This window comes from Polypterus senegalus, chromosome 3 (assembly GCF_016835505.1).
Source record: "Polypterus senegalus isolate Bchr_013 chromosome 3, ASM1683550v1, whole genome shotgun sequence".
Taxonomy (NCBI): domain Eukaryota; kingdom Metazoa; phylum Chordata; class Cladistia; order Polypteriformes; family Polypteridae; genus Polypterus; species Polypterus senegalus.
In genome coordinates this window covers 36,734,074-36,757,186 of record NC_053156.1, presented here as the reverse complement: position 1 = coordinate 36,757,186, position 23,113 = coordinate 36,734,074, and the positions used below count along the sequence as shown (strand labels likewise).

The 23,113-nt window shown below is 37.4% G+C and overlaps 1 protein-coding gene across 5 annotated transcripts in view; it reads left to right on the top strand.

The window, feature by feature from the left end:
• LOC120525021 (sentrin-specific protease 3-like) overlaps positions 1–23,113 on the top strand; it is a 66,214-nt gene that overhangs the window by 5,443 nt on the left and 37,658 nt on the right. For 3 of the 5 annotated variants that reach the window (XM_039746946.1, XM_039746948.1, XM_039746951.1), the window contains exons 2-3: positions 18,054–18,164; positions 18,262–19,240. In XM_039746946.1, the coding sequence (XP_039602880.1) occupies positions 18,277–19,240 (964 nt within the window). In that variant the 5' untranslated portion in view covers positions 18,054–18,164; positions 18,262–18,276. Of the gene's footprint in view, positions 1–18,049; positions 18,165–18,261; positions 19,241–23,113 lie in introns of all 5 variants that reach the window. The other 2 variants (XM_039746950.1, XM_039746947.1) reach the window with 2 other exon arrangements.

Below are 23,113 nucleotides of genomic sequence, written 5' to 3'. Positions count from 1 at the left end.
AAATGACTTCAGTATAAGGATTAAGCAGCATTGGTCAAGTGGTTAGCGTGTTGGATGGTCAATCCAATGTACACAAATTTTTTTTTTTTTTTACCAATTTCTCATCATTTACATACAAATTTGGCAAAATACTCTATTCAGTGATTTGGTGATATTGACTTAGTGAGTAAACTGTTGGGCTTTTCTAACAATGATTGAAGGTTCAATTCTCCAAATGGAAGACACCATATTGCTTTTGAAAATTTAGGGCTTTGTAGCTATGGACTTTCCAGTTGAATGCAGCCAGTGATTGATTCATAGTTTTAATTCTGTTGACCAGACTGCATTTTGTTGCCACTAGTTCTTCACAATAAAGTAATGGACTAGTCTCATTGAACGTTAAGAATTTAAAGCTTTGTATGTCTTGCATTTTTATAGATTAAAAAGTAAATGGTATTCATTATTTGTAGTTTTTTGGTGTCCACCTATTCCTGCAGACGGCTCTGAATGGTGTGGCTGGCATACTCAATTTTTTTTTTTTCTTCGTACTTTTGTAATGTGAAAATGTTCTTTAAGACAAGAAATAAAGGCATTAGTGCTCAACCTGACTATTTTTCTAATTGTAATTAACCCACCCACTTTGAAAGCCGCACATGAACATTTTTTTTTCATCATTTCACAATAAAATAAAATTACATTTTATCTCCTCAAACAATTTGAGTAACATTTTTTACAACACTGTTCTGGACAAAGGAAAGAGCAGGCTTTATTTATAAAGTATGAATTGTGCCTTTTATGATTGGAGTAGAGATACTGTTAAGAATTGTTTTGTACAAGCAGCAATGGGAACAGAGTAATAGTAATGTATGTGTTATGTATTAAGATTAAAATGTCTAAGGCTCAATATCTTTGTTATTTATATATAAAATATACAGTATCTCACAAAGCGAGTACACCTCTCACCTTTTTGTAAATATTTGATTGTCTTTTCATGGGACAACACAGAAGATATGTCACTTTGGTACAATGTAAAGTAGTCAGTGTACAGCTTGTATAACAGTGTAAATTTTCTGCCCCCTCAAAATAACTCAACACACAGCCATTAATGTCTAAACCACTGGCAACAAAAGTCTACACCCCTAAGTGAAAAATGTCGAAATTGTGCCCAAAGTGTCAATATTTTGTGTGGCCACCATTATTTTCCAGCACTGCCTTAACTGTCTTGGGCATGGAATTTACTAGAGCTTCACAGGTTGCCACTGGAATCCCCTTCCACTCCTCCATGACGACATCTTGGAGCTGGTGGATGCTAGAGACCTTGCGCTCCTCCACCTTCCGTTTTGAGGATGCCCTACAGATGCTCAATAAGGTTTAGGTCTGGAGACCTGCTTGGCCATTCCAGCATCTTTACCCTCCGTTTCTTTAGCAAGGCAGTGGTCGTCTTGGATGTGTGTTTGGGGTTGTTATCATGTTGGAATACTGTCCTGCAGCCCAGTTTCTGAAGGGAGGGGATCGTGCTCTGCTTCAGTATCTCACAGCTACAATAAACTGTAGCTCCCCAGTGCGGGCATCTGTCATGCAGCCCCAAACCATGACAATCCCACCACCATGCTTAACTGTAGGCAAGACACACTTGTCTTTGTACTCCTCGCCTGGTTGCCACCACACACACTTGACACGATCTGAACCAAATAAGTTTATCTTGGTCTCATCAGACCACAGGACATGGTTCCAGTAATCCATGTCCTTAATCTACTTGTCTTCAGCAAACTGTTTGCAGGCTTTCTAGTGCGTCTTCTTTAGAAGAGGCCTCCTTCTGGGACGACAGCCATGCAGACCATTTTGATGCAGTGTACGACGTACGGTCGGAGCACTGACAGACTGACACCCCACCCCTTCAACCTCTGCAGCAATGCTGGCAGCACTCATACATCTATTTTCAAAAGACAACCTCTGTATATGACGCTGAGCATGTGCACTCAACTTCTTTGGTCGCCCATGGCGATGCCTGTTTCGAGTGGAACCTGTCCTGTTAAACCGCTGTATGGTCTTGGCCACTGTGCTGCAGCTCAGTTTCAGGGTGTTGGCAATCTTCTTATAGCCTTGGCCATCTTTATGTAGAGCAACAATTCTTTTTCCAATTGGGGTTCATAGAGGAGTAACTGGCTTTTTAAAAAAAAAAAAAAAAATGTCTTCCAATTGCTCCAGGGGTGCTGTACAATGGCTGACCCTGCGCTCTGACCCCAAGGGGTATGCGAAAACTAACAAATTCCTAATACAAGAAATTATATAAGGAGAAATAAAGAACAAAAAAAAAATTTGTTTTCTAGTATACCATAAGTTGTATGTTCATATGAGAAGGGGAGAATGCAGTATTATAATATTTTTTATTACTACTTAATTTTCTTAATATGGCTTTATGGCTGAACTATGTTTTACTATAACTTAGTACAAACAAAGATGATTAGATGCTGCACGTTTACATTGCACGCACAATGAATTGAACATTTTAAGCATTGTACGGAAAACGGATTAAATAATAAAATATAGTGAACAATGTACAGCATGCAGTGTAGAAAGCATCTACAATTGTTGGTATTGATGTGGAAGGGAATGAAGCAGAATTCCATAGTACAGGTCATCACCAATATTGGTTCTGAGTAAAGATGATGTAAAGTTCATTCATTCAAAGCTAAAAAACTTAACTGTGCATAGGCATCAAAGCCTATAATTAGTACTTCCTCATTATATAGTGGGTTTGAATATATGTTTACCAACAAAAATCTAAAGTTACTATTAATTTATACTCACTCAAGCACCGTCCTGTTCTGTTTTTATCATATTCTGGAAAACACTGTTTAAATTGGCAATAGGAAAAAAAAAATCACACTTCATTTTGTCCATTGTGGCTTGGTTCTCTCTGTTAATTTTTTTCTATTTTTATTTCATTTGGGGTTTTTTTATTATAAACTTCAGTGCTTAATGCTAATAGTTGATTGGTATTGTAAACTTGATGATCTTGTATGAAGTAATATTTGATATTCAGTATTTTCCTACGGGGATGGAAATGTTTGAAATGGGAAAATTAACTTGGTTAGTTATCATTCTTTTCTTCAGGAATACTAGTAATTAATCAAGTAATTTGATAAGTCTCCTTTACCTTTCATTTGTCTTCTCTACGAGGTTGGTTTCTAGCCTTTAAGTGTATTCCAAACATAACGCACAGGATGGCTGTTCATTTGCTATCTTGAGTTCTAATTTATCTTGGTACGGAGATACAGTTTTACAATACCAAGCCTTTAAAGGTGATGTCTAATGTCATGTAGATTTTGTTGCTGCTCAGGGTTCAAGTGGAGTATTCTTCTTGCTTTGGCAGTATACTCTTTTCCTTGATGCATTTTCCTTTGTTTATGATGTTCTGTGATGCTGCTTTATCAGCTTGTTTTCTGCTGTTAGGCCCATTGCTGTGTCTTCTGTAACTTGGGGGATAAACATTACTTTTTGACACAAGAGTTTACTTACAGAAGTTCCCATCTTCAAGCAATGGCTTTTCATATACCTTTTCAGCCCACAGCTTGGCCTGGCAGAGAAGTTATTTATTTTCTGATCCACAAAGAGAAAGAGGTTATTTCTCAACTCTCCAAACAGAAAACGGGTCATCAGCTTTTAGTTTCAGAAGTTCCACCTCTCTGAGAGATCCCCCAGAGAGTTCAGTGAGAATGTCCAGAGAATATCCCGGATGGGATGAGTGTAATTAGTTTTAAGAAAATGCATAGCTTCTACTGATTGGATTAAAGTCACTTCCAGGTACAAAATCATTGTGTCTTCATAGGTGAGTTCTCCTGTCCATCAGAGTTGTCATTCCTTGAATTCTAACTCTTTGTTCTTGCTTGAGCTCATTTTGCACCTTCTGGCCCAAGAAGTCTCCAAACAGGTCCTCAGGAGAGATGACAGTGCAACTCTGATTCACACCTTTGTTATCAGATTAAGTCCAGGCAGATCGTGGTACAAGCTGGAGTTCAGTCACTTAGTTTGGAACAAAAGTTGGAAAAGTTACAGCTGGAAAACCTGTATCCTTGTTAAATGTGCTTTCTTAGCAGACCTGGTCTACCACTAAAGCCTAACAAAACAGTCAATCCCCACTTTGTCCTACAATATACAGGTATAAAACAGTGTAGTCTAAACAAACTGTTAATCGTTTACACATCACTTTTCTTTTGTTGGGAAAATCGTTCAACTTTATGAACTAGGAGATTTTGTCAGCTACTTTAAAAAAAAAGAAAAGTTGAATAGACGTCAAAGAATTGATAAATATTGATTTAATCTAACAGCTCTCAGCAGTCATCTGGTTAAAAGAGATTATAATGGGGTCAAACTGGCAAATGGTCATGCTCAAACTGCCATCCATATTTCAGAAATGGATCATACCTATGTGTGAGTGATATAATGCTGCATTTTAGTTTCAGTCCTGGTTAATTTGATGGTTTAGTTTTGCCTAAGGTAAAAATTACCCATCTTTTTGTTTTCTTTGACGTTACATTTGTAACCAATGTTAGATTTAATGAAAATACGCCAGCATTTATTAACATTTTACTAACAGAAAAATTAAACAAAAGCAAAAATGTTAACATGTTATCTTTTGGAAGAAATATCAACTTCAAACAAAACATAAAATATTTACTCTGTTTTGAAAGGCAATGATGTCTTGAAACATTAGTTGTAGAGGTAAGGCAGAAAGTTTTTAAGAGTCCAATTGAGTAAAGCCATGAAAAATTTGTGCACACTAACAAGAGGCAAACAGTGGAAGGATATTGACAATTCAATCAAAATAATTTAATGTTCAGGTTAAGGTTGTCGCAATACTAATTTCAAACACAGATACGTTACCAAGAAAAGTATTGAAATTCAATACCAAATACATTGTGTGATGTAGCTCAGATTTATTAAAAACAGTGTGCAGCTCTGTATGTGCCGAAATCTTAGATGAAATTACATATAAATTTTAGGCATTAAATGCCAATGGTTCAAGTAGTTGTAATCTTTTGTAAACAGTAAGATTAAAGTTCTGTAAAGAAGTTTATTTCCTGCAATTGCTGTGCAGAGCAGTGTTTTTTGTGATGCCATTTAAAAGAATATGTACCCACACTGCTGCATCAATGCAGACCCCATCCGTGAAGTGGCTGTTGCAGCCATTCATATCCAATCAACTGTTACCTTAATCACCATCCCACAGTTCAGCCTGTATTGAAGAATAAAACTGGCCTGCTGGTTTTTTAAAAAAAGTTTCAGGCCCCATTCTTAATACATGAAGTGTTAAAATAACTTAAAAAAATAGGTTTTTATCTGTAGAAAAGAAACGAACATCACACCACTAGTTCAAATGCAACAGTTTACAGGCTTTTACTAATGTTTCTGATATTTAGAAGTTAGATGCCTAGCTACCAAAGTATTTCCAGACACCACTCTTGCTGCCCTCTTCATCACTTAAGTGTGCTGGAGAAGGCTGTAATGCTGCTGAAATTGTTCTTTTACTGACCCTTGTGAGTGCAAATGGGGCTGCAACTATAGCCAGGCCTGCTGGTAGCCTATGAGGCTGAGTTGTCAAAAGTAAAGTGATCTGGAAGTGCATTCGTAATGTATACTACAGAAGTGATTACTATGAAAAATTAGTACTGAAACAGCTTAAAAAATGTACAATTGTACTTGGAGATACTTTGATACTTTTCACAACCATAGTTCAGAAGCAGACATAGAAGAGTTGCTTACTATACAGTTGTTGTGTTGTTTACCTCTATGCATCTAAGCTGTATTTCCTACAGTTTGAATGCTTCATGCATTTACAGAATGCCAATAATTTACAGGTCACTACTGTTACTTGATAAATCCTTTTGCCAGCAGCTGTACTGTACTTTCATGGCCAGTGTATATGAACAACTACATCCTATGTATTTTCAGTAATTTTAGTGTTGACAGGGATATTTTCTTATAATATGAAAATGCTAGTGTAGATGGATTTTTTTTAAATGAATCTTATTGTAATCATTTCATACAAATTGATACATTTTTACAAAAAAATTGGATTGAGAACAAGTCAACCCCCACCCCAGAGAGAGAGCATGGCCAATGATGAGTTTGATAGGCCAATAGAGATGAATGGAGAAGAAAAAGAAATGCGGAAATAATTGCTTTCTCTGTGCTTTGAGAGCTTATTCTAAAATATTATTGATTAGATCCTGTCATGTTTTGAAAAAAATCTGTACAGATCCTCTTAACTGAGTACTGTATTTGATTTTTTCCAGTTCAAATAGTATAACACATCGGTTTCCCACTGACTTAAAAGAGGAGAGTTAGGATTCTTACAGTTCAGCAAAATAAGTCTGCGTGCCAAGAGCATAGTGCAAGAGTTCCCAAAGTGGTCCATATCGACCCCTTGGGTTGATTTGAACTTTTTAGGGGTCGATAGTTTCAGTAAAAAACATTTGGGGGTCGACTACAGCAAAAAGACGCCCTAAATATGCTATTTGTTTGTTACTTCAAAATATCTGATTCCAAAAGGTATCTAATTAAGAAGTAAAATAATTCAAAAAAACATTTTATTGATAAAAACACATTACATACCAAACTTGCGAACGAAAAGGTAAAATGTGTCATTAAGAGTCGCGTGAAAATACATGTAGCATAAACATGTCTGTGCATTGTCTTCTCGAACGTATCAAAGCAAATGTGGACATGAAAAACTGTTGCATGTCCGCACTTGCTCGTGATGGGACAAGACGACGGATATTCGATATTAGCAGAATCTATTAGTCTTGTATGGTCATGCTTTCATAAAACCCTATAAATTGGTTTGTTTGATGTGACATGTACTTATTTGTGATTTGAACTTTGAATAGAATTACTTATTGAGGAGCAGTACTACGAAAAAGAAAATCCGAGGACAAAGTTTATTCGAGTTTGAACAAAAACCATCTGTTTAAAGTAAGTACATACTTTGTTTTTTGTACTTATTTTGAATTTACATATAATCTATACTAATAAAAGGCAAAGCACTGACTGACTGACTGACTCACTCATCACTAATTCTCCATCTTCCCGTGTAGGTAGAAGGCTGAAATTTGGCAGGCTCATTCCTTACAGGTTACTTACAAAAGTTAAGTAGGTTTCATTATGAAATTCTACGCATAAGGGTCATAATTGAATCCTACTTACGTACATATATACATCCATAGCCTGCAGCTTGGTCGCTGTGTGAGGCGGTGTTGCATCCCCCATCACCACGCCTCCCGCGTAGTTGGCTGCCTGCCCATATAAGGCCGTCAGTACATGCTGTGTCTAAATACTCACAGAAAAATCCACAAGGTCATAGAGACACTGTCGCTAAATACTCGCAGGCAAATCCACAAGGTCATAGAGACACTGTCGCTAAATACTCGCAGGCAATTTCACGAGTTAATAGACACGCTGCCACTAAATATTCACAGGCAAATCCACAAGTTAATACCGGGAATGTCTGTTAAATATCTTAAATTCATGAGTAGCAATTTGGGTAGTAAGATGTCTATCGAGGTGATCACCATCGATCAAAGAACTGTCACTTACCGAGTGGTTTCCATGCCCAGAGATACTGCTTGCCTTTTACATTCTCTGTGTTACATATTGCACGGCCATATCAGGCTCAATCTTGATATCAGGAGGAACATTGTGTCTTATGTATTGAATGACTGGGACAGGTTCAAGGTGTGGACTGATGACGGTACAGGAGATAATTATACTACACAGGGGCACTATAAGAGTGAAATGCTTAAGCCCTTCACCTATGGTTCTGCATGTGAGTTGATGGCTGCCGCTGAATTGTTCGCTTGTCGCTTTCAAGTCTTCCGAAATGGCCAAATATGTTACACCTTTGGGGAACCGCCAAAGGCTCATAAACATCTTAGATTCACAGATGATGATTTGAGTAGTGGACACTTTGATGTTTATGAATGTTTCAACTCTCAAAAGCTGGATGCGAAGTTATCGATGAAGCCGGTTGTATGCTTACAACGCTTGACAGATGCCGAATGTCACTTCAACACAAGTCCTGCAAATACTAACGTAATTGAAACAAACCATGAAACTCAAACCGATTATGACAGCAGCAATCCAAGCTGTGAGAAAACAGTAAAAAGGAGGCATGTCAGACTTCGTGGTACATTTTCTGATGCAGCTAGATGAAAACAACTTCGTGACACTGCCACCAAATGCTCGCAGAAAAATCCACTAGTTAGACACGCTGTTGTTAAATACTCGCAGGCAAATCCACAACTTAATACCAGGAGTACCTGTTAAACATCTTAGATTCACGAGTAGCGATTTGGGTAGTGAACACTTCGATAAATGAAACCTGTTATCTTTACAACGGTTGACAAACACGGAATGTCACTTGAACACAACACATCCTCCAAATACGAACCCGATTGAAAGAAATATTGATAATCAAATCCTTGATGACAGCAACACTCATAACAGTGACAAAACAATTACTTTGACAATCCTGTTACGTTATTTTTAAAATATTTCCTTTTCTTTTTCATAACTTCTTTAACACACTACTTCTCCGCTGCAAGGTGCGGGTATTTTGCTAGTATTTCATAAATGTCAAAAATGTAAAAAAAACTCTGCTCGTATTTTTTGCTTTAATTTTCATTAGTGCAAGTTTCAATATTAAATGTTGCACAAGATAATGCCATATTCCGTGGTCCTTTTATCTTTTTCAATCATTAATTACAAGTGATTAAAATAAAGTTTGATATCTAGTGAAATATTTAATATCGGGCACTGTAAAAATTTATGTATTTGAGTAAGTAAAGTAAAGACTAGGGGGTCGACGGTTTTAAAAGGTTTTGGAAAAAGGATATGCGGCCGAAAAAAGTTTAGGAACTCTTAGTGTAGTGAATGCAATCACAGTTTGTTTGTCCTTCTCCACTTTACACCTATCTGGAAGAACACTGAACACCGCTGTTAATGGGTTAGGCGGTATTGTGACACCAAGGCTGTCTGAAAGGTAATTAAAAATTTTGGTCCAGAATGATGTTAATTTGGTGCTGGCCCAAAACGTGACCCAGTGAGGCTGGGACTTGATTGCAGTGTTCGCAGGTTGGATCCTGCCCTGGAAACATTTTGGAGAGTCTTAGGCGAGACAGAATTGCTTGATGTATAATTTTGAGTTGAATAATTGTATGCTTTGCGCATATGGAGCTCGTGTGAATTCTCTGCATTGCTACTTTCCACTTCTTTTCTGATATGTTGAGTGAGAAACCTTTTTCCCAGTGTCCTCTTGGATCTTTGAAAGGGAGGGACTGTAAAATAATTTTATATATTGCAGAGGTGGTGTCCTTGAAATTGAGCAATATTTTTTCCAGCATGGATGAGGGTGCAAGATGAGGAAAATCTGGCAGATTCTGTTTAACAAAGTTCCTAATTTGAAGATCGTGAAAGAAATGTGTAGCTCAAATGTTAAATTTGGAATGTAATTGTTCATAGGATGCAAAGATGTTGTCTATATGAAGATCTCTAAGCAGGTTAATCCCAAATTTTTTCCAGATATTAAAAACTGCATATGTTTGCAAAGGTTAAAGAGGGGGTTCTCTTGCAGAGGTGCCACAGATAAAAGCCTCTCCATCTTAAAATGCTTTCTACATTGGTTACATACGTATTGTGATTGAGTGAAGCACGATTGGGTTATCGGTATATTGCCGATAACTTGCATTTATTGGGGCACAAAGCAGGGAATATAAAGGAGTACTGCAGCATTTTATTTCTATTGCGGACCTGGGGCCTCATGTATAACGCCGTGTGTAGAACTCGCACTATAACATGGCGTAAGCACAAAAGCCGAAATGTGCTTACGCACAGAAAAATCCAGATGCAGGAATCTGTGCGTACTCCAACTTCCACGTTCTTCCGCTACATAAATCCCGATCAGTGTGAAAACTAACGCTCGTGCACGCGCATTATGTAATGCCCCAAATCCTCCCAGAATTACGCCTCTTTGAATATGCAAATCAATATAAATCGCCCTTAAGCGCAGCCTTCTGTGAAAAGACAATGGGAAAAGCACGGGGGGAAACATAAGAATTTCAGCGAATACCAAGTGGAGGCAAAGGAAAAACATACTATTTGTTCAAATAAGCCGTGGTATAATCAACAAAAGGAAGTTGATCGAGTGGCATAGCGTGTTTGAGAAACATGAAAGCTCACATCAACAAAATCGCACAGTGCCGGAAATAAAAAGAAGTCGCATATCAAAGTCGCCGTGGAAAGCCGAGTTGTAAGCCCACTGTCTGAGTGTCATATGAAAGCTTATTAGGGTACAGAGAAAAAAGCCACACGGTGGGGAAAAAGCACAAATGTCCACTTCAATCTCGACATTTCCACTTTAATCACGTAGTTTTATTTTGTCATTAAAGTAGAATATCATAAAATTCATCTTAAAATTGTTTAATTAACCAGTTTCTTAAATCACATCGTAATTAAAGTAGCACGTTAAATGCTTTGTTTTGTATTTTATTTTCTATGTGCTCTGTGTGTGAATTACTACTTGCTTCTTAAACCGGCTCTCTTCCTCCAACTGGACACAGAGCCCATTATATTCGTGATATTACAGCTCTCTGAATAACTAAAATACTGAGATGTATACGTGATGTCATTTTCATGATGATAGGAGTTAAAGCACGTTATTAAACATGTTTCACTTGATGAAATAATTTATTGCAGCAGTACTCAGGGGCTCTAAGCTTGTGGTGGCACTGGGCAGAGGAAGAATCGGTGGCTCCTTTGCCCGCCAATGTCATGCACGGTGGATGGCCACGTATGTTGCAGACACTAGCCGCCTCGTGCTCATGACACAAGCATTTAACTTTTGCCGAAATTTGTCGCTGCGTTTTTAGCTGTGTTGTTATTTTATCTTTCTGTTTTATATTCAATATATATTGGCGTAGCTGTCACTGCAGTCATTGCTTTTTCTTTCCCCAAGTAACCGATCGCCGTACAATCAGCTCTGTAATAGACGTTAAGCCATCTGTAAGCTTAGCGCCGATTCTTCAAAGCGTTTAAAGAACATTGAAATATCTTAGTAGTACATGTTTAATTATTCTATCCTTAAAGACACTCCCAGTGAAGAATATAGATTATTTAAATGAAGTTAAAGTTTTATCTGTATAATTTAACAAACATATTTTGCTGCATTTCACCTTAAAAATGATATCGTCATCATATGTAAATACGCGCTTTATAAAGTGGCTCAGGTTGTGCGATATTATAACTATAGTGCAAGTTTACAGTGGGGTGATTGTACTTATAAGTACAAACAGTTCTACAAGGAGCAATTGATTGGCTGCATTTAAAGTTCTTGGGATTAAACTGTTTTGAACCGCGAGGTCCGTACAGGAAAGGCTTTGAAAGCGTTTTGCGTGGCAGAGACAGCGTGTGCTTAATGCCGTATACCGATAATTCTCTTTCCGATCAGCTGCTGCTGTGATTCACACTCAGATACAGTGATATAAATACTCTGAGTGGTGCAGTGAGAGAAATATGGAAAAAGATGATCCGCTGTGGCAACTCCTAATGGGAGGAGCTGAAAGAAGAAGAAGGTGCAGTGAGAGTAACAACGCTAAAGCAGTTATGGCATTTGGAATACTATGGCTGTTCCCTGGACCATTATATTGTTACGAGTTAATTACAATCAGATGCATTACACTAATAAACAATATGCGGTTAGTTTCTGTGTATTTATAAAGCCGCGTCATGAAAATAATGAGTAATCACACAAGAACAGTAGCACTGCTTTGACGCTGGGTGCCGCCAGTTTGCAAAACCGGCGGAGAACTTGCGTCGACAAGGCATGAGGTACCGTGAAAAAGTGCGTGGCTTTACGGCAAGTGTAGGTTTTATACATCGCGATTTGAACGTGGAAAAGTTCTTACGCAACATTTCTGTGCGTACGCACCGTTTATACGTGAGGCCCCAGGCCTGTGTATGTTCATCTATTTGTGTCTGTTTTTATAGCTTGTATGTTTGCTGCCCAGTAAAAACTGAAAATTGGATAGAGCCATGTCACCTTCTGCCTTGGGTCTTTTTAGGGTCGCCATTTGGATATTGAATGTTTTGAATTCCAAATAAATGAGGTTATAGTTGAATTGTATAAAAAATATTTATTGATGTATATTGGAATGTTTTGAAATAAAAAGCTTAGGAAGAATATTCATCTTAATCGTGTTAATTCTTCCAGCTAGAGTAAGATGAAGGGTTGACCATCTATGCAAATCTTGCTTAATTTTTTCCATGCAGACAGTAAAATTTTGTTGATAAAGAGCTTGATTTTACTTGTGATGTTTACCCCTATGTATTTAAACTCTTCTGCAATGATAAAAGGTAGGGTGTCTAATCTAATATTATATGCTTGAGAATTCACTGGAAAGAGTGAATTTGTCTTTAAATGAAAATGTCATAGTGTTGAGCATAGCTTTAGTCTACTCCAGCCAGCTGTTGTGATTATTAGGAGTATGCGATATGTATCATCTACGATAATATCTTAATAATTTCAGCTTGCACATTGTTAAAACAATCGAGTATGTCACTTGCTTTGCAAAAAACAATCGCAAACATGCCCTGAGAGTCCACACATTCACTGTCTCATGTAACCTAACAGGATAAAAGTACTGCAAATGAGCAAAGCAAGTGCATAGGCATGCATGGTCAGAGCACCACAAGTTAAGCTAGCATAGTTGACAAAAAATGAATGCACAAACCACTCCAGAGGTTAAAACAGCTTCATAATCTTAGTCGTTGTACTTTAATTGCAAGACGATCATCCTCACTCACGTGGAGGTGGTTTGGCTTTGAAAAAGACTGTTGCTCAAAAGACATAAATCTGCAAACTGTCAGTTGCCATTAACAATGACTAGACAACTCACTTGTTTCACCATCTGCAAACTAACCACCTCACAGGTAATGATAAATATGAAAAGCTTCAGGAGTCGGCTGTCCACCACAAGACTGAGTCACCCAAGGTACAAGCACAAAAACACACTCGGCAGACTTTAGTAGAATCATTCTGCAAAAAAGCGCCATACTACAAGAAAAGTAACAGATGGCATGATGTAACAAATGCTGTCACCAATTTCATCTCAAAAGAGATTGTGCCAATTCAGGCAGTTGCGAGGGATGATTTCAAGCAACTTTTCAATACTTTAGACCCAAGAAACTTTAAATTGAATGATTCATGTCCCCAAGCTCTAATGCATAAACTGCAGAAGGTTTCACATTTTGCTATAACAACGAATTAATGTTCAGGCCGAACATTCAAGCTATACACTCATTAACTGTGCATTTCATCAATGAAATATGACATCTGTAAAGCAGTTGTTTAGAAACATTCTTCTTCCTAGTAGACGCACAAGCAACATCATTGCGCAAAATCTGAAAGATGTGCTGACATCCTGGTCACTGCAAGAAGACTGCATGGTTCGCATGACGACTGACAGCGAGGCTGTTGTTGTCGGTGTACTGTAATACAGATTAACAATTGGAAGAGGCTTCCTTGTTTGGACATAAGCTGCATATTGCCATTGGTGAATAATATGGGTTCCTCTATAAAATGTAATTTAAGTGAAATTGATCTAGTACGGAGCCCTGTAGTTGTCGGATCAAAAAAAAATCTATTTGAACCAATTACGTACAGGTCAAATTCCGTTATAACGAGCTCCCAGGGACCTAAAAGATGTTTTGTTATAACGAAAATTTTGTTTTAATGAGAGTCTGTATTTGTTACTATAGTGCTTTCTTCAACTTGCGCCCAGGCATTTGCAATCATTTCAATAGCTTCTTTTGTGTTCATTTTAATCTCCTCCTGCCTACAAGTTATGCTGATAAATATTTTTCTCAGCATTTCCTTGCGATAATACACTTTCCCGAAACGCGATTGCAGCGTCTATGGAAGATTGTTTGTACTGTACATTGCCGGGGCAGGGCAAAAATGGGCTCATAGCACTGCAGTGAAGTGACACAGAAGCAAATCATAAAAGATCGGGGTCACGCTATAAGTCCCTGTCTTGCACCCCAAAACACGAGGCTGAGTCTCAGTACTTTAGGAAAACTACCTGTATTCGGCTTGAAACAGGAACGGCACACTTATTTATTGTAGAGTGATCTGCCATTCTGCTATACACAGATACAGCAGTCGGGCTGCATCAGCCATCGATAATATTTTCTGTTTGCTTTGGCTAAGAGACGCAGAATATCTTTGAGCCAGCTGTTGTCCCTGCAACAGCCTTCCATAGATGCAAAGATCGGAATGCATGACGCGATTCAGCGTATCTTCCTGTTAGGGGAAGTCCCAAGACAGTTTCCAAACCTCACATTTACCTTGAATGAGTGCCGCATTAATAGTAATGTTTCTTGATTGATCATCTCTGAACCACAACTGCTTTTTCGACATCCTCAAATCCAGCAGTTCACATACGTTTGCAACCCGAGATTTTTTTTTCTTTTTTTTTTTTTGCTCGGTCTTTCAAGAAAGTTGACAGAGTCAATGGCGAAATTCCGAATTCACTGGCAACATCTTTGATTTTTTGGTTGTTTTTTTTTTTTTTTTGCCACAGTCGAGGTATTGTTTTTTAAATGTCTACCGTTTCTAGGAGAGTGACAATGAGTTAAATTCCAATGGATGTTTTTTAAATGTTGACAAGCAATAAGCAAAAGGTATCACTGAAGACCGCAGGAGAAAAAAGTGCAAAAAAAAAAACAGTACGAGGAAAGTTTGAAGAAAGAAGAAAAAAAATTACAATGTTTGTTTGGGGATCATTGTGCACAACTGAGCTGCGGCCACAGACTGCTCTGTGGATGGTTCATTCTGGCATTTCAAGGTCTTTTGGGCACTTCGTTATAATGAAAGTGCTGAATGTACTTCGTAATAAAGATATTTCTATGAACTCGTGTCATATGGGGATACAGTTGGGACCATAAAAATACTTTGTTGTAATGAAAACTGTTGAAAATGTTAAAGATATTTTTTATAACGGAATTTGACCTGTATTTGAAAATAATCACTTTGCAGAGATTACTATATCCATAAGAAGCATATGCCTATTGTGCGCGTTTGCATATGCCTAATGGCAACATATTTGGCAAGCCATCTTGGTTGGGGACCATTGATTCCAAAGTACTTGTTTTAAAATATTGAAAGAAAAAACTTGCACTGAAATCCCATCTTCTGTCCCCTACCCCCCACCCCAACTCGGGCTACTTGCCTCTACAGCTCTTTCTATCCCTCCCACCACAGATTTTTCTCAAAAGCTGAGTTTATTAGAAAGCATTTGTTCATAGCTGATGTACATCCCTTTTTTTTACCCCATGACATTTTAGTTCAACATTGACCAAATGCCACACAGTAGCTTCTGATATTCCTTATTGGCAGTGTTTCATTGAAGGACGATCTACGTTAGGAAGGGTAAGAGTCCCATTTTCTGAAAGAATGATCCTTTTTATGGAGGGAAATGCAGGAATTGTGCGTATTTTTTTGTGGACGGTGATCTGTGACCAGGGATACTGAATGATCAGAATATTCTACACACCCACCCACACACACACACACACACTTCTGATTAAGCATGGAATCTCCTGTATTAGCATGAGAAAGGGCTAATAAATACCCAGGGCATTTACTATTGTTTTCTTGGAAAGCATGAGATTTTAAGAGACAGATTTATTGAACAAGAAAAGGCTACTCGTCATGTGTTGAATGCAGAAAAAAAGCACAGGTATCCTGTTCCAACATGGCAAGAGGTTGAGGTGCTGGAGGCAGTAAATAAAGCACTTAACCTCCTTCTGGACTTCACAGATACTCTTTCAGTTGAGCAACTTGTAACCGTTTCTTATTTAAAACCTGTGTTGACCTTATTCAACACTGAAGTCCTTGCAGTGATACAGACCTACCCCAAAAGATCAAACAAGCCAATCTAATGTATCTGAACACCAAATACACAGAAGACTGTGTGGACGAGCTTTAGAGTCTGGCATTCGTAGTTGACCCACTGTTCCAAAACCTGTACAATAATATTACAACAGTAGCTATGACAGAACTCATTGCTTTAGTGACAGAGTAAGATGGTCCTGACTCCTACCCCAGGCTTCTCAACTGCTTCAGCTCACTCTATGGCTGCAGAAGTTGTAGCAGGTAATGATACAAGGAATGGAGCAAAAAAAGAGGGGCGGGGGTAGTCTTTTGGCAGCTGTGTAAAAATCACAGGAATTCAGAGGAGACTCTGCTCACTACCATTGAAAAAGAGATCATGAGGTAGTTGATAATACCTGAGGTGGGCAGTTATATAAATCCATTTGAGCGGTGGAAAATACAAGGAGTACATTTTCCCCAAATTAGGGAAACTTGCAAAAATGTACATGTGAATCCCTGCCTCAAGCAGCCCTTCTGAGGGGGCTTTCAGAACCAGAGGAAATTTTATGTATATGTAACCGTGCTGCTTTGTAGCAAGATGCTATGGACAGACTGGTGTCTCTGTTACACAACTTGAAGTTTCTTCAGTAGAATTTTACAATGGTTTTATTTTTTGTGATATCTTTTCTTCAATATTGGACAGAACTTAAAGTTGGTATTTTGTTTAAAATGTTAAAGGCTTTTTTTTTTTTGGTATCGTTGTGTAATATATAACAGAACTTGTTTACAAATGCTATGTTTATTTTTTCGTGTGCAGTGTGTGGCAGAACTTTGGACTTTTATACTATAGTACAATATGTTCAGTTTTTGTTCTTGCTTGTGTGCTGCACTATTCACCTTACAATTCACCTTTGTTTATCCAGACTGAAATTTATGTTCATGCACTGTAGTTCAATTATAATTAGAATTTTATTCTCTTTGGATTCATATATTGTTTGCATTAAGGGTGTCTGTATAAAATGTTCTCATGATAGTTTTATTGGACTTTTTTGTGTAAATCCTGTAGGTCACTTTGAAATGGTTTTCTCATACTTTCACTCTCAGTACTACTTTAACTGGTGATTTTAATGTTTTTGTTGTTTTACTTCAGTTTTAAGTAAATAAGACCTGTTTTCCTTAACTGTTTCCATTAATCTACAGTTAATGTCCTCCTTTGACAAGTGTTTTTAAAGGATACAAAATATCATAATCATCGTTATCATTAAAGTCCCAGAAAATATTGAATTTTGTTTTGCGATGATCACACACTCCTAAGTGTTAATCTTTGATTTGCAGACTGCAGCATGTTTTCCTCTAGTATGTTTGTCAGTGTTGCTTCATTCACTTTGCATTCTGTTAAGTATTTCAGGCATAGAAGCTCCTCATTTGATATTCCTTTAACCAGAAACCTTCAAAGTATGGATATTCTATTAATTTTGTGTAATGTTATACCAAATACATTGACTTGTTTGGAGGTTAGAATAACCCATTTTGTTCCTATTACCCTAGAATTTTTCCCATTTTGTCAGTGTCCATGTATCAGTTTTTCAACAAGCTGTTGTTGGATTTGATTTTACATTTAGTTTTTTAGAACCGTGTCTTTCATTTTACATTTTAACATATGTTAAAGCCCTAGACTTTTTTTATCATATTATTTTTCCCAATATTCTATAGTTTTCTTTGTTGCCTAGTCCTCTGACTTATGCCCTTCTAACCAGAATATTTTACAAAGGAAACTTGAATCACCCATTTTGTTGGAACTGCAAAACATTTGGATCCACTGTTGGCATATTCAGTGCATTATAAATATGAAATATATATTATATGTAAAATTTTATCTATATTTTTCTTGTTATGAAAAGGGAATAGCATATTACAATCTACCATTGAATTGAATCTCATTACCCACAATTTTAAAATAGAAAAAACATTTTTGTATTAGGTTCTGTTACAGATAGTAATTTAATTTGAAACCAATCCCAGCATTAGTAATAGTGCAATACAGTATGACTAAAATAGTCGTGTACAGTGCCATGTTTAGAACTAAAATTTGGTACCATATCTTTCATAAACTAATTTTTTTATTCTTTCATTTTTGAGGCAGGGTTCTGATTTCCATATCTGCTCTTCAATCTGCTTTCACCAGTGGCTAATGCAGTTATAGGGCAACTAGAATTGGACATTTTGCAGCTGTTGGTGCAGATATTGGGTCTGGGTAAGTTTTTAATTCTTTATCTTTTGCTTAGAATTGTCTTTGGATATTAAACAATATTTATGAAAATGGCTTATGGTATTTGTTTTTCCTCCTGTAGAGTGTGTTGAAAACAATGCGAGACAGTGGTACAGCATTGGTACGAAATCGCTGGAAGCCTGATGTACCTCAAGGCCTGAGTTTTCAGTTTCAGGAAGAAGGAACAGAGGGACTTGAGAGTATCAAGGCCTATGTGCATCTAAATGAGTCCCCTAGTAACATGCAGCATTTCAAACATATGAATCAGGGGGCTGTTGGGAGACGAGATAAACTGAGGCATAGGGTCAGGCCTTTGTGGTCCTCACCATTGGTAAAAAAAGTACCTTCTAGTAAAATGACTCAATTTCTAGAAAGTGTGCGTGAAAATGAGGAGGAAGTTGAGGATGGAGAAGTCTTGGAGACGGTAGAAGAAACGGGGGAAGATGAAGGAAATGAAAGCTGGGACACTGTTGCCAGCACTGACTGGGGATTTCAAGATCATTGTTCTCCACAAGCTCTACCAAAGTACAAATCGTATCATTCTCCATCATCATTAAACGGCCTCCCTTTATTTCGAAGGGCAAAAAAAATTAAACGACTGAAAAAGAGGAGAAGGGGATTTAACATGCTCCTTTACCCTTGGACCTCTTTTTTATTTCCTTTTCGCAGGTGGGGCAGATTGGCACTAAAGAGTGGATCTTTCATCAGTAGACGGAACAAAAGATTTCGGTCATTTGGTAGTCTGTCTCCCATGTCCCTTTCAGAGATGCCAGGGGAAATCGGTGCTGTTACCAAAAGGCAGCATCTTGATACTCTTGAAGAAACAGAAATGGAGGAAGAGGATGATGCAGGTGGCAGTTGTGACTCTCAGTCTTTCTCTGAGCTGTTAAATGGTTCAACTTCGGATCAGCATCTGCTTGGCTCTCTCCATCCTGCTGGCTCAGAGATTGCAGTCTATTCACACTCTGTAGAGCTTCAGCAAGGGAGCACCACGATAGGTGAGAGAGTTGATACCACAGACATACCCAATAGTGAGATGGTTGCTCCTGCAAATGCAACAGGTTAGTGTAGTTGTAATGATCTGTTGTGTATTTTTTTTTTTCAAATCTGAAATATGAATAATAATGCATTGCAGTTGAATGTGCAAGTCATATGTTTTAGGACCTTTTAATTATGTCAAACACTCTTCTTTTTTTTTTCTTTAACAACATTTTGAATAACAATACTTTGAATACAGTGCTTGTAACAATTGTTTTCTGGCATTTTAAAGTAATGGTTATGACTACTGAGAGAAGCATAGAAATAAAGCACCAAAACAAGAGAATTTAATGACAAGCCATAATCTTACACTTGCATAATACAATTCACAGTAGTCTCTAGTTGGAGCCTGTCCTGGCAGCAGCCAATCCTGGAAAGAATATCAATTCGATCAGTCCCCTCATGCTCATACCCCATAGTCAAATGGAGCCAGTTTGGAATTACTTTTTAACTTAAGAACATTTTAATGTAAGAGGAAAAACATAGCATTTACAAAATCCATACATATTCTGGGCGGAATTTGCTGAGTGACCACCAAAACCTATAGACTTGTGATGTAATGGTGCTAACCACCTTCAATATGTCATCCCACAAATAATATTGATTAAACTTTAAAATTTCACTAAAGGATGTTTTTTATTTATTTCTGATGCTACATAAACAATGTAGGCAATATTTTTTTTATTTTCTGTAACAGTTCATTTTAAGCACCTATGCTTCAGCCCTGGGCTTTTGTCAACTGCCAGTGACCACTACAGTCATTTTTTTTTTTTTATTTTTTTTTTATATAGCTGCAGGCATGAACTGTGAATGCTTTAACAATGTGTTCAGTTTAAACAAGTACAGTTTGAGGATTAAGCTCACCCATCAGGTTAAAGTGCATATCACTCTGGATGATATTCTTAAAAGTGTAGGCTCACTTGTTACACACTATTCACATACAGGTCCATACACAAAGACGTTACTTTGAAATGCTAGTACGCAAACATAAAAATCAAATTTCTTGCTTCCTTTTTTGCATGAACAGATTTGCACATTTTTTAATGCGTATTTTACATTTAAATGTGTTGACAAGTTTTCCACTAATTTTTAGCATATGTGTAATTCCTCTAGTCACACATCCCAAATCATACACAATATCATCTGTTGTATCACCCTCTTCTAGTAATTTGTACACTTCACAATACTACTACTGTTTACCATGTTTATGAATTAAAAAAAAAAAAATTGAAACTGGACAGTTATGTATAAATTGTGACATTTCTTATAACTGTAAGAATCATATTTTCAGCAGACTTTGAACCAGATAAAGTGATAAATACCGTGTGTATGCATACTTACCTTTGTGGCACATTTTGTTCTCAAAAAGTGGAACAATATAAGTTTCACACCAAAGATAAATGAGTTTGATGGTTTGTACTGACAATAGTTTTTAAGCTATACATAAAATGTCTTGGTTCATTTTTGGCCTGGTGTGTCTTCTGTACAGTATTTTTGTCTGTATTTTTTCGAAGGACTTCTAATCCATTTCTCGTTAGAAAAAATGCTATTAGGAGAATTGAATTGCACTCTTGCCCATCTGTAGAAAAATGGTGCATATATGTACCCTTGAAATAAATGGTCTCCATTCTAGGGAGTATCTTCATACAGGTTGGCAGTTTTTTGTAGTTAAAGCAGAGCACTTGGGCACACATTTAGGTTCTACTCTCGCTTGACAAAAATGATTGTAAATCGGCATTAGCATGCTGATTTTCAGTGTGACATAATTCAACCTTGACAATCCCTAGGTTTATGTACTTTTTTTCTTTTCTCTCTAAGTATGCCTAGACTTCTTATGTTTACTGAGACATCTACAGAAGCAAAATATGTAGTGTAGGTGTTGCCTTTAACTTTTCGCAGCTTCAGAAAGAACAACCAAGAAACATTACAAATGAAAAATGAGCATTCTTTTTCTTCCATTATTATAAATAAAGGTTCTGAAATGATTGAACTGTTTGTCAGCAGCACAAGGTCATGTCATGACTCATGATTAGCTGTTGTTTATGAATGTTAATTGCAGAATAACACTTCCATTTGACAGCAATTTTAAACCCTAATAAAATTTAGATTTCTCTTCATAACCTTTCTAATCACAAACTTCTTAGTTTTTTGTGTATTAATGGCATTCATTTGCTTTTCTCCCAAGTGTGCATTTGTCATTATTGAAATTTTAGTGAGTATTTTAAGAGTGATACATTAATACAGTAATTTTACATTGTTAAACCTGGCAATAAACTGTGAGCTCCTAGTGTAACTTACAAGCTATTATTTTAGCTAGGCCTATTAAACAATGAATTTTAATATTCCTCCAAATTATCAAAATTTGTTTACTAGCTGACACCCGCTGTAGCATACAGTGGTGTAAGAATAGGAACGGAAAATGATGAGAAAGGAATTCAGAAATCAAAAAGAAAGAAATACTTCTTGAAAGACACACTTGTGAATAGGTGTTTTGCTGGAGACGACAGGTAATGAGTCGAAAGATCTAACCCTAGAAAAAGCCACGTACAACTAAACATGGCTGATGACTGCTTGTTGTAGATTAACGCAAATCTTTGCAAACGTTTGTTCTTGGGACTTATTGATAGTCGTGGGAATTGTGTGTTTAAATTTAAAAGGGAGATTGGTGTCAGAAGGAAGGCGAGAGATTCTGGGAATGAAGATGGAGGTTTCAGAATTTTGGATAGTGATCAGTTTGCACTCAATAATCTCATATATAGTTCTCTTTTGGTTTGTCCTGCTTCCTCTTCAAACCCGTTTTCCCCTACACGCAGCCCACATGGCATTTCTCAATTCCTATTCCTCCTCTACCAAACCTTTCCCTACGCTGTCTGCGGCCTCCCATACACCCCCTCGCCGCTTTTCTCGATCCCTATTCCTCCTTTGGACTACTGCATTCCCCGCTCCTCTCTCATGACCCCATTGGTGTCACGTCACTGCTGAAGTTAAAGGTCACGCGGTCAGGCTAGATAATTGGGTTTGGGGCTGGGTTTGAAGAGGAAACAGGACAGAGAAATATATATAAGAGAGAGTCCTTGTGTCCACTCCATGTCAGGGCAATGAATGTGCAAGTCCAGCTTTAATCCCAGAGAGAGACTGCCCTGATTCTGTAAAGAATGTTTGTACTCCAAAACTGAAATAACACAGATACTTTTGGTCATGGGTAGGGGATGCACTCCCAGTTCTATTTATCAAGCAATTGTATGCACAGTGCTGCACATGTGTAGAATCATTTCACAAATGTGCACTGGCCTTTTCTTTAAAAAGATTGAAGCACACAGGACCACGCAGACACAAAAATCTGGAGGCATGCAGTTGCGGATATGCACATCCATGCAATGTGGCTGATCTTGGATTGCATTTTCATTTCGAATTGTACCTGAGCTTGTTTTTATGTTAATTGTACTAGTTGTGATTCTATCCAGAGTACTGGTCTAATGTACATTCAGTTGAGGAGTAAAGGAACATGTTCTATTTTTCTTCCTTTAGTCTTCTGTCCACTTATGGAAAAAGATGATCTGCTGTGGCAACCCCTAACGGGAGCAGCCAAAAGAAGTCTTCTGTCCACTGATGTAAAGATTTCTCTCCAGATATTTAAAGCAGTTTTGCTTTACCTTCATTACTCCAAAGAATGTTTTCAATAGGTTTTTTTTAAATATAAATATATATAGAGGTTATCTGAAAATACTGAAATTTAATTTTTCGGTTTTTGCAGACTTTGTCCTTGATGTCAGACTTTATATTTACATGTTTTACACTGATCTGTGCCATTTTGTTTTGTGGTTTATTTGAACAGTTGTCTGGCAGTGATCTCACAAGCGTGTCCTCACAACTGAAACATTGGTGTGCCTCATACA